The sequence below is a fragment of the Entelurus aequoreus genome, linkage group LG16 (assembly GCF_033978785.1).
Source record: "Entelurus aequoreus isolate RoL-2023_Sb linkage group LG16, RoL_Eaeq_v1.1, whole genome shotgun sequence".
NCBI classification, from domain to species: Eukaryota; Metazoa; Chordata; class Actinopteri; order Syngnathiformes; family Syngnathidae; genus Entelurus; species Entelurus aequoreus.
In genome coordinates, this window is record NC_084746.1 from 51,167,658 (window position 1) to 51,180,438 (window position 12,781).

General features: G+C 39.0%; 1 protein-coding gene across 5 annotated transcripts in view; it reads left to right on the plus strand.

The window, feature by feature from the left end:
- Positions 1 to 12,781, plus strand: part of usp33 (ubiquitin specific peptidase 33) — a 45,960-nt gene that overhangs the window by 5,323 nt on the left and 27,856 nt on the right. For all 5 annotated transcript variants that reach the window (XM_062023275.1, XM_062023274.1, XM_062023276.1 and 2 more), the window contains exons 3-7: positions 5,283 to 5,336; positions 5,431 to 5,493; positions 10,167 to 10,316; positions 10,503 to 10,611; positions 10,708 to 10,777. In XM_062023275.1, the coding sequence (XP_061879259.1) occupies positions 5,283 to 5,336; positions 5,431 to 5,493; positions 10,167 to 10,316; positions 10,503 to 10,611; positions 10,708 to 10,777 (446 nt within the window). The remainder of the gene's footprint in view (positions 1 to 5,282; positions 5,337 to 5,430; positions 5,494 to 10,166; positions 10,317 to 10,502; positions 10,612 to 10,707; positions 10,778 to 12,781) is intronic.

Sequence of the window (12,781 nt, forward strand, 5' to 3'; positions counted from 1 at the left end):
GTGAATGTGTGTGTGTGAATGTGGAAATAGTGTCAAAGCGCTTTGAGTACTTTGAAGATAGAAAAAGCGCTATACAAGTATAACCCATTTACCATTTACGTTACATCAGTTCGTGCTTCTAGAGCAGGGGTCGGCAACCCAAAATGTTGAAAGAGCCATATTGGACCAAAAATACAAAAACAAATCTGTCTGGAGCCGCAAAAAATTAAAAGCCATATTACATGTGTCATGAGATATACATTTAATTAAGAGGACTTAAAGGAAACTAAATGAGCTCAAATATAGCTACAAATGAGGCATAATGATGCAATATGTACATATCGCTAGCCTAAATAGCATGTTAGCATCGATTAGCTTGCAGTCATGCAGTGACCAAATATGTCTGATTAGCACTCCACACAAGTCAATAACATCAACAAAACTCACCTTTGTGCATTCATGCACAACGTTAAAAGTGTGGTGGACAAAATGAGACAGAAAAAGAAGTGGCATAAAACACGTCCTAGAAAGTCGGAGAAAGTTATACATGCAAACAAACACGGTGAGTTCAAGGACCGCCAAAATTAGTAGGACAAAACGGCGCTCGCCAAATACTCGAATCAGTGAAGCACGTTTAATATAAACAGTGTGTTTTTTAACAATTAGGGAGGTTTGTGTTATGTTTGTCCTCATACAGAAACCATACTAAAACATAAAAATAGATTTTTTTCCCCTCATCTTTTTCCATTCTTCATACATTTTTGAAAAATCTCCAGAGAGCCAGTAGGGCGGCGCTAAAGAGCCGCATGCGGCTCTAGAGCCGCGGGTTGCCGACCCCCGTCCTAGACTTAGATCGGTCATATCTAGTCTCGCGGCTAGTGCCAAATCCCCAAAAATGTATACCAGGAGGGTGTGCCTGGACAAGGATGGTTTCGCCCTATCGTAGTGTGAAAAACAAATGTTTTGATGCAAACGAGCAATCCTAACCCTCAAGGGTAATTTCCCCTCGTTAACATTGTGGCAGAACGATCCCTGTGGATCGACTAATCAATCCAATCCACATTATTTGTATAGCACATTTAAACAACAGAAATTTTTCCAAAGTGCTGCACAACAATATTAAAAACAATATTTAAAATATTATCCTTAGCTCTGCCAATGACTGAATAAAAACAAAAAATAAATAAATATAAAAACAATATAAAAACAATATAAAAACAATATAAAAATAAATATGATTAAAAACGATTTTTTAAAGGGTAAAACCAATTAAAACAATAAATAGAAATCAACATTTTAAATACACAGAGGACAACACAACTCACGTAGTGTTAAAAGCCAAAGGATGAAAGTGGGTCTCAAGACGAGACTCAAAACACTCCACTGTGGGAGCAGTTGGAACATGGAGGGGCAGAGTGTTCCAGAGCTTAGGGCCGACCGCAGAGAAGGCCCTGTCTCCCCTGGTTTTAAGTCTGGTCTTGGGCACCACAAGCTGCAGCTGGCTCTCGGACCTCAGAGCGCGCGCAGGAGTGTACATTTGGATGAGGTCCGAGATATAATGAGGTGCCAGTCCAGTGTTTCCCATAAACTGCCAAGATACATGTGGCGGTGGGGGCGTGGCTATGGGCGTGACTATGGGTGTGGTCACATGACATCATCGAGTAATTTGCATAATTTACTACAATGATATGATTTTCTCTAAAAAGGCTAAAAAAATGTATACTTACTAATTAATAATAACAGTTTTGTTTTAAACGTCCATCCATCCATCCATTTTACAATATAATTACAACACTTTATGTACATATTTATATACAGATTTGAACAATAAGTTATTCACTGAAATATATTTATTAATTGTGGTTCTTATAAAAAATATATCTTATAAAATATAAAAGCTAAAATGTCTCATAAAGCTCTGCCCCTTTAATTAGGGCATACTAAATAATTTAACTTTAGCCTACTACTACAACCATATTATTTACCAGCAACATAAAGTGAAACAGAGGCAGAGGTGTCCTGCCACAGTCAGTAACAAATAAACAGAAAACAGTAGTGGTGGCAGATAGACACAGAGCTTCATCAAACATCTGATCCACTGAACAAAGAGCTCCAAAAATCTTGAACTTTAGACTGCCATCAGTTTTACTCCCTACACTTAACCATGTGTTTCCTCCTGCCTACAGACTTTGTACCCTTTGTTATATACACATGTTGTGTTTCTAATATAAATACATTTAATAAAGTCAAATACAAATAAGGCAACAAGAGAAGTATCCTACACTTCTCTTTTGTAAAGTAAATCTGAACAGCCGATATGGGCATCTACATCAACTATATGATTTGCCTGAGAAGCTGGAGAGGACAAAAAAAACAAACAAACAACAAAAAAAAAGTTTTATTTTTTATTTTTTATTTTGTTTTAATTTGTGGCGGATGTAATTCTTTCGTGGCGGGCCGCAACAAATAAATGAATGTGTTGGAAACACTGCAGTCCATGTAAAGCTTTAAAAGCAAACAGCAAGGTTTTAAAATCAATTCTAAAATGAAAAGGGAAGCCAGTGCAAACTCTCAAGAATCGGGGTTATATGCTCGCGTTTCCTGGCCCCTGTTTAAAAGTCGTGCTGCCGCCTTCTGGACTAACTGCAAACGGGAGAGAGCTTTTTGGCTAATGCCAGAATAAAGTGCATTGCAGTAGTCCAGGCCACTTGAAATAAAAGCATGCACCACTTGTTCAAAAAGGTTAAAAGATAAAAAACGGTTTTACCTTTGCTAAAAGACGAAGATGACAAAAACAAGATTTTAAAAACGCCATTGACTTGTTTGTCAAGTTTAAAATGGCTGTCTAAAGTGACGCCAAGGCTGGTGACTTTGGGACGCACATAATATTGCAATGGTCCCAAGTCAGTGAAAAGCCAAAAAGTAAAATTTCAGTTTTCCCCTCATTCATTATTAAAAAATTCTGGGCTAACCAAGCCTTGACGTCGCATAGACAGGTGAGAAGGGGTGTCAGGGGGCCGTGGCCTTTTGACTACTACCAGTCCAAAATAGTCCGAGTCCCCCCACCTAAGCATTCCATTCAGTTGAACTGGATGAATGAGAATATTCATAGACAAAGATGGCAATTTATCGATGACGGCAAAATGATCAAGTTCATTTTCATATATCCTTCGATAAATTGATTTATTGACTATTGGCCCGGATTAACCTTGCAATCCTAAAAAAAGGTTTAATATGCAAAATAATCAACAAATAAGTCAGAGCTGGCTAGCTACACTGCAAAAAGTCAGTGTTCAAAAACAAGAACAAAAAAATACAAAAATTAGAGGTATTTTATTTGAACTAAGCAAAATTATCTGCCAATAGAACAAGAAAATTTGGCTTGTCAAGACTTTCCAAAACAAGTAAAATTAGCTAACCTCAATGAATCCAAAAATACCTTAAAATAAGTATATTCTCACTAATAACAACTGTACTACTAAATGAGTACGTATTTTCTATTGTTTCATTGAAAATAAAACAGCAGGTGTAAAAGAAAGGGCATCTCTATCCCCCTTCACTAAAAGAACACCTACAGGCAACTTCAACCCTAAACTAACACCCTCCCCGGATTGTTAATAATCAAATGTAAATAATCAAATGTAGATACTTTTTCTTATGCTTTCTGATCTCTCTCTCTCTCTCTCTCTCTCTCTCTCTCTCTCTCTCTCTCTCTCTCTCTCTCTCTCTCTCTCTCTCTCTCTCTCTCTCTCTCTCTCTCTCTCTCTCTCTCTCTCTCTCTCTCTCTCTCTCTCTCTCTCTCTCTATGTCCACTACTTGCTGTACATATCCTACCAAGTCAGACCTACACTGTTTCAATGTCCATTTCTCTGATGATACAATTGTTGATGACTGAAGTGATGATAACAACCAAGCCTAACCCCCCCTCCACATCCCACACCCAGGATTGTAAATAATGTAAATAATTCAACGTATATACTCTGTGATGATGATTATCTTGTGTGATGACTGTATTATGATGATAGTATATATCTGTATCATGAATCAATTTAAGTGGACCCCGACTTAAACAAGTTGAAAAACTTATTCGGGTGTTACCATTTAGTGGTCAATTGTACGGAATATGTACTTCACTGTGCAACCTACTAATAAAAGTCTCAATCAAAAAAAAAAAAAAAAGCAAAGTCCATTTGGCTGTCATCTGTTCTAATATGAGACACAATTGTGTCAAAGTCATGATTTTTTTTTTCATGCTTGAAATAAGAAATTATCACTTTAAAAAATTAGTTTTAAACTTGTGAGTAGGGATGTCCGATAATGGCTTTTTGGCGATATCCGATATGCCGATATTGTCCAACTCTTTAATTACCGATACCGATATCAACCGATACCGATATCAACCGATATATACAGTCATGGAATTAACAAATTATTATGCCTAATTTGGACAACCAGGTATGGTGAAGATAAGGTACTTTTTAAAAAAATGAATCAAATAAAATAAGATGAATAAATTAAAAAAAATTTCTTGAATAAAAAAGAAAGTAAAACAATATAAAAACAGTTACATAGAAACTAGTAATTAAAGAAAATTTGTTAAATTAACTGTTAAAGGTTAGTACTATTAGTGGAGCAGCAGCACGCACAATCATGTGTGCTTACGGACTGTATCCCTTGCAGACTGTATTGATATATATTGATATATAATGTAGGAAGCAGAATATTAATAACAGAAAGAAACAACCCTTTTGTGTGAATGAGTGTAAATGGGGTAGGGAGGTTTTTTGGGTTGGTGCACTAATTGTAAGTGTGTCTTGTGTTTTTTATTTGGATTTAATTAAAAAACAAAAAACAAACAAAAAAAAACCCGATACTGATAATAAAAAAAACGATACCGATAATTTCCGATATTACATTTTAACGCATTTATCGGCCGATAATATCGACAGACCGATATTATCGGACATCCCTACTTGTGAGTGTTGATAACACAGCTTTGCAACAGTTGATATTCTAGTTTCAAGCATGTTTTACTCAACATAGGTCATAACATCTCAGCAACAAGCTGTAATATCTTACTGAGATCATTTAGGACCGAAACCCTTAAAACAAGTAAAACACTCTAACATAAAATCTGCTTAGTGAGAAGAATTATCTTTGCAGACAGAAAATAAGCAAATATCACCCTTATTTGAGATATTTCATCTTACTTAGATTTCAGTTTTTGCAGTGTAGCTAGTGTTTGACTCTTTCATATCATATAATGCTGTCATTCTGACCAGAGTCTCTCCATGTTTCTCCAGGGCCAGTGTCAAGACTGTAAAGTCGGAGGACCCAATTTGTGGGCGTGTTTAGAGGTAAGACGTGGCTCACGATCAAAAGCAACAACATGCTGTAGCTTTTGTCCCTCTCCAGCAAATCAACATGTTCTTCTGTTGTCGTCGTCTCTAGAACGGCTGTGCTTACGTAGGCTGCGGAGAGTCTCACGCTGACCACAGCACGGGACACTCGCAGGTGAAGAATGCTTTGAATGTCGATTCCCCACCGCCTTTAGTTTCATTGGAGTGCATCACGTCGGCTCATCTCCACTTCCAGTGCCAGATCATCTATTATTAAATGGGATTCCTCAGGGAAGAGAGAGGAGATGGAGTGCCGCTGTCACTTCAGTGGTTACAGTATCTGGCCGCTTGGGTGCCCGACTCGCCCCTCCCCCGCCTATCTGGTCATGCAATATAAATGTAAACTCACAAAAAGGCTCCTTGACGCAAATGAAAGCTGCACAATGGCTGACACGTGTGCCAGTGAGCATGTTTAATGTCGGCCGATCTCCTCCCAGCCACACTAATTGCCAAATTATTTTTCAGTCTCACGTGTAACACCGATAACGGACACTTTACAGCAGCTGATGCACAGCCCTATAAAGCCCCTTATTGCAAGCAGTTCATAACTTACTGTCTGCTGGGTTTCCTCTCATAAATGATTTACTGCCATTCCTTACTTTGTCATCTGGCCCCCTTCTGACAACGTGGCACCTTTTATGCCACCACGATCAATAATGCACGAGCGGTCCGCTTTGTTTGACTCCCCAACACCTTGCTAAAATAATCGCTTAAATGTTCCATTTAGAGATGTCCGATAATGGCTTTTTTGCCGATATACGATATTCCGATATTGTCCAACTCTTAATTACAGATTCCGATATCAACCGATACCGATATATACAGTCGTCGAATTAACACATTATTATGCCTAATTTTTAGAGATGTGCGATAATGGCTTTTTTGCCGATATCCGATATTGTCCAACTCTTAATTACCGATTCCGATATCAACCGATACGATATATACAGTCGTGGAATTAACACATTATTATGCTTAATTTTGTTGTGATGCCCCGCTGGATGCATTAAACAATATAACAAGGTTTTCCAAAATAAATCAACTCAAGTTATGGAAAAAAATGCCAACATGGCACTGCCATATTTATTATTGAAGTCACAAAGTGCATTATTTTTTTGAACATGCCTCAAAACAGCAGCTTGGAATTTGGGACATGCTCTCCCTGGGAGAGCATGAGGAGGTTGAGGTGTGTGGGGGGGGGGGTTAAGAGGGTAGCGGGGGGTGTATATTGTAGCGTCCTGGAAGAGTTAGTGCTGCAAGGGGTTCTGGGTATTTGTTCTGTTGTGTTTATGTTGTGTTACGGCGCGGATGTTCTCCCGAAATGTGTTTGTCATTCTTGTTTGGTGTGGGTTCACAGTGTGGCGCATATTTGTAACAGTGTTAAAGTTGTTTATACGGCCACCCTCAGTGTGACCTGTATGGCTGTTGACCAAGTATGACTTGCATTCACTTGTGTGTGTGAAAAGCCGTAGATATTATGTGACTGGGCCGGCACGCAAAGGCAGTGCCTTTAAGGTTTATTGGCGCTCTGTACTTCTCCCTACGTCCGTGTACACAGCGGCGTTTTAAAAAGTCATACATTTTACTTTTTGAAACCGATACCGATCATTTTGAAACCGATACCGATAATTTCCGATATTACATTTTAAAGCATTTATCGGCCGATAATATCGGCAGTCGGATATTATCGGAAATCCCTACTGTAAACGCGTCTCTTCAATTAACCGCAGTGTGTCTTAAGTTGCAGAGAGTGTGGTCAATAAATTGATTTACGTGGACGTAAATAAGTAGAAAACTTATTGGGGTGTTACCATTTAGTGGTCAATTGTACGGAATATGTACTGAACTGTGCAATCTACTAATAAAAGTTTCAATCAATCAGTCTATAAAAGGAAATAACCGCAAAGGTCTGTAATTAGAAAACATTGCAATATCTTTAGCAGCTTTCTCTACTCATACATGTGCTTTAAAATGTTGTTGAGAAAGTCATGAGTTTGTTAGGGATGGGTATCTTTCACATTTGAACCTATACAGTACCAAATCCCGGTATCGGGAAATCGATACCGGTACCAATTTTTGGTACTTTAGTCTGTGTTTATGTGGTAAGAAATGTTAAAGGGGTCATACTGTTTGGTAAAATTTTGCAGGTTTTCTTTTTATAGACTCCATTTTGAAGCCGCTTTCAGATTGTCTGTTCAGAATGTGCCGTTCTGTGGGCAGCTTAATTTACTTCCCAAAGTCCCCCTCCAGGCCAAGCCCCCTTCAACTGCTTCAAAAATGTTGTAGTTTTTAGGGCTTCTATATCAAGTCTAGTGACTGATATAAATTAGAACTATGGGCTACTTTTTTATTAGAAATGGCAACGGCGGACGATAGGTGCATGTACAAGCCAGTCTGCTCCACAACAAGAGGATGGAAAAAAATAAGCAACTTACTGACTGCAACTTTGGACTAGACCCGGATAAAAATGCCGGACTCGCGCAAAGTTCTTGGGGTAAACCATATGGAGATATCCACTAATGCAACTATTGCAAAATACGTCACAACCGTCTCAAATTCCAAGTCTTGTACTCAATACATACTAGCTGTTTGTTTGTAACGTGTTTGTAGTTTTCATTACCAAATTTGGAGGTGTTGAAATCGTCATGTAAATTGCTAATGCAAATTGGTAGCATGTGTATGGTATATCCACCGTAAATTAGCATCGAGGGTGCGCATTTTAAAAGTGCAGTCTAACTTTTGAGCGCTTTCTACCAAGCATGCTTGCTTTATTAGCATGTAAATTTACAACATGACCAAGAGCAGGGTTGTCAAACTCATTTTAGCTCAGGGGCCGCGTGGAGGAAAATCTATTCCCAAGTGGGCCGTAATGGTAAAATCATGGCATGATAACTTCAAAAATAAAGACAACTCCAAGTTGTTTTCTTTGTTTTACTTTAAATAGAGCAAGCACATTCCGAAAACGTACAAATCACAAATAATCCTCTGGACAAAACACTTCAAGTTTGTTGAACGTTCTGAGGAAATTTGTGCAGCTTCAAAAACACAATGAGCTTAGACTTGGTCTCAGTGTATCTACAAAGCCAGGATTACACTTTAAATCACAGTCTTTCTGGGATTCAACAAAAAACACAACATGTAAACTCTTCCTGGTATCAAATACCTCCTTTGTCATGTCCACGTATCAATCCAGTGCTAACTCAACAAACCGTAAGAAATCAAAAGGGTTAAATTCACTTTTCTCGTGTTTGTCAGAGACATTTTGGGGGAGTAAGGGTGCCAAATAACGATGTGTTCGAAGCAGAAGACATAAAACGGCAGGTTTTAAGTTTCATGTGGGTCGAGGAGTAGGAGCCACAGTCACCCTTTACTGTGTACCTCCTGCTTGGCCTCAGTATAAACCGTTTGCTTGCCTAACAGAATTGCTATTGTGACATCCAGTGGACACATTTAGAACAGCAGTTTCTTTCGTTAAAAAAAAAGCAGCTAATTTTTATACTTGGCAAACTCATCACCCGGGCCGGATAAAACCTGTTCGCGGGCCTGATTCGGCCTGATCCGGCCCGCAGGCCGTACGTTTGATACCCCTGACCTAGAGGAAGTCTTCTAAGAATAAGCCTGTTTGACACAAAGTGCTTGAGTCTACAAACAGACGTGACGTCACTTGCAAAAGTATCAAAATATGGTACAGTTTGAAGTCACGTGAATTAGTACCCGGAAGTACCAATGGAATTCGGGCAGTACCTATAAAAGTACCAAATTTGGTACTTATACCAAGTTACACTATGGACAATCAAATCATCAGTTCTGTTGCTGCTGTATTTTTAACAACTTACTTGTTGATAAATGACAATGTGGTCAACAGTAGGGGTGTGGGTAAAAATCGATTCGAAATGGAATCGCGATTCTCACGTTGTGCGATTCAGAATCGATTGTCATTTAAAAAAAAATCGATTTTTTTATTTTATTTATTGATTTATTTTTTTTTAAATTAATTTTTTTTTTTTAATTAATCAATCCAACAAAACAATACACAGCAATACCATAACAATGCAATCCAATTCCAAAACCAAACCCGACCCAGCAACACTCAGAACTGCAATAAACAGAGCAATTGAGAGGAGACACAAACACCACACAGAACAAACCAAAACTAGTGAAACAAAAATGAATATTATCAACAATAGTATCAATATTATTTACAATTTCAACATAGCAGTGATTAAAAATCCCTCATTGACATTATCATTAGACATTTATAAAAAAAGAACAATAGTGTCACAGTGGCTTACACTTGCCTCGCATCTCATAAGCTTGACAACACACTGTGTCCAATATTTTAACAAAGATAAAATAAGTCATATTTTTGGTTCATTTAATAGTTAAAACAAATTTACATTATTGCAATCAGTTGATAAAACATTGTCCTTTACAATTAAAAAAGCTTTTTACTCTGCTTGCATGTCAGCAGACTGGGGTAGATCCTGCTGAAATCTATGTATTGAATGAATAGAGAATCGTTTTGAATCGGGAAAATATCGTTTTTGAATTGAGAATCGCGCAGAATCGGAAAAAAAAATCGATTTTGAATCGAATCGTGACCCCAAGAATCGATATTGAATCGAATCGTGGGACACCCAAAGATTCGCAGCCCTAGTCAACAGAGTTTCCTTTCCACTTTTCTCATGCACTCCAAACCCTTATTAAAGTTAATAAAAATTAACTTTTAGGATGTTATGAATACTTTCTCATTTATTGTACTTGACGCCTTGGTCTTACTGCACACAGGAGACAGGCCACAACCTGACGGTGAACCTGACCACACTTCGAGTGTGGTGTTACGCCTGCGGCAAGGAGGTGTTCCTGGACCGTAAACTCGTCCCTCAGCCCCTGCAGTCCAGCAGCAAGCTCCTCCCCCCCTCTCCGATTGCGGCTCAGGTACACACCCTCTCATGTCCTCGTCGCCAAAAGAGTCATTGGAGTATTTTATTATCTGACAGGGCAGGTTTACAATGTGTGTTTATTGCATAATTGCGCCATTACATAACTGTTGTTACAAACTCCCTTGAGCCTAATCATTGCCAAGATAACACATTGTTGTTGCTGTTGTGTACGTCCCTAAAGACACACAACAGGGCTGCCGTGAGCCCCTCCTCGCTCCGAGTGTCCCCAAATGGTGTCTGCGAAGACCTGGACATGGAGACCGAGGAAGAGGACGACATCCGAGCTCGAGGTCAGCAGGACGATTATTGTGGACGTACACATAAATATACCTATAAAGCAAATGTAACTGTGGGTTTTGATTGTTTATTTTAATTCCTCCTCGCAGGCCTAACGGGACTAAAGAACATCGGCAATACGTGCTACATGAACGCCGCCCTTCAAGCCCTGTCCAACTGGTGAGACATGGTTATCTCTTTTTCCTTCCCTCTGTGTCCCTCCCCCCGCCTACATCCTCACATCTCATCTGTACTTCTCATTCTCATTCTCTTCACTAGTTGCCAGTAAGAGAAGCCACATTGCGCCAATTTCAAAAGGCATACACAGCCTCTTGTTGCTACCTGTTTTTGTCTTATCGCGTCCAGCCTGTGTGATTGCACCGGTGCGGCCAGTGAAAGTAACAACCCTCTGCCGAGGCGCTGCATTCCCAAAGGCTGACACACATTGTTTTGCTCCTCCTCAAATTTAGATGCGTGAAAGTGGTTAGAAATTTGCAAGCTAAATCAATTTTCCAGGATTGGCCGTGATTAATTTTTGTGATTACAGGCGTCTCTTGCTTTTATCTTGTCTAATTGGTTCCGGACTTGACCGTGGTCAATTAATTTGAAAAAAGTAGAATTTTGATTTATAAATGGAATGTTTTTTTTATAGTTACACTATAAACAACTTTACTACTTTTTTGTTTTTTTTTCACAATATTTATTTATTCATTTGATCATTAGAGGTGTCCGATAATGGCTTTTTTGTCGATATCCGATATTCCGATATTGTCCAACTCTTAATTACCGATTCCGATATTAACCGATACCGATATATACAGTCGTGGAATTAACACATTATCATGCCTAATTTTGTTGTGATGCCCCGCTGGATGCATTAAACAATGTAACAAGGTTTTCCTAAATAAATCAACTCAAGTTATGGAAAAAAATGCCAACATGGCACTGCCATATTTATTATTGAAGTCACAAAGTGCATTATTTTTTTTAACATGCCTCAAAACAGCAGCTTGGAATTTGGGACATGCGCTCCCTGAGAGAGCATGATGAGGTTGAGGTGTGTGGGGGGAGGGGGGTGTAAGAGGGTAGCGGGAGGTGTATATTGTAGCGTCCCAGAAGAGTTAGTTCTGCAAGGTGTTCTGGGTATTTGTTCTGTTGTGTTTATGTTGTGTTACGGTGCGGATGTTCTCCCGAAATGTGTTTGTCATTCTTGTTTGGTGTGGGTTCACAGTGTGGCGCATATTTGTAACAGTGTTAAAGTTGTTTATACGGTCACCCTCAGTGTGACCTGTATGGCTGTTGACCAAGTATGACTTGCATTCACTTGTGTGTGTGAAAAGCCGTAGATATTATGTGACTGTGCCGGCACGCAAAGGCAGTGCCTTTAAGGCACGCCCCCAATATTGTTGTCTGGGTGGAAATCGGTAGAAATTCGGGAGAATGGTTGCCCCGGGAGATTTTCGGGAGGGGCACTAAAATTCGGGAGTCTCCCGGGAAAATCGGGAGGGTTGACAAGTATGACTGGGAGACGCAACTGCTCTGTACTTCTCCCTACGTCCGTGTACCACTCCGCAAAGCGGCGTTTTAAAAAGTCATACATTTTACTTTTTGAAACTGATACCGATAATTTCCGATATTACATTTTAAAGCATTTATCGGCCGATAATATCGGCAGTCCGATATTATCGGACATCTCTAGAAATCATAATACAGCTACTGAGAAAACAGACACCCTCCAACCCCCCAATTTTTTTATTTTTATAAATTAATTCTGCTTCCCAGTCTTTTCTAATTTTGTCAAGATATGTCTCCTTAAAATGGGAAATTAGGATATACATTTTAGAAATGATGCCTTTCTGATTAAACTTTATGACTTTCTAAATAAGTTTTTATTTACCTTATTATAGTCACCTTTACACTTGTTTTACACGCTATAGTAGCCTTGAGTGTGTTTTACTTGCCAGATTATCCTCCAAGTGTCATTGCTATGGTCGTCGTCAAGGCTTTCAGCACAACCATTAAGTGAAAATACTTTGTTACATTCTGTGTCATTTATCTCATTTGGAACTGGGCTTCCATTATCTGCAACCACAGGTAGACATTGTTTTGCCGAAAAGTGTTCAAGTTGGCGCCGATATTAGCCATGTTGTTAGCATTGGGCAATGACAAGTCCGGCTGCGTTGT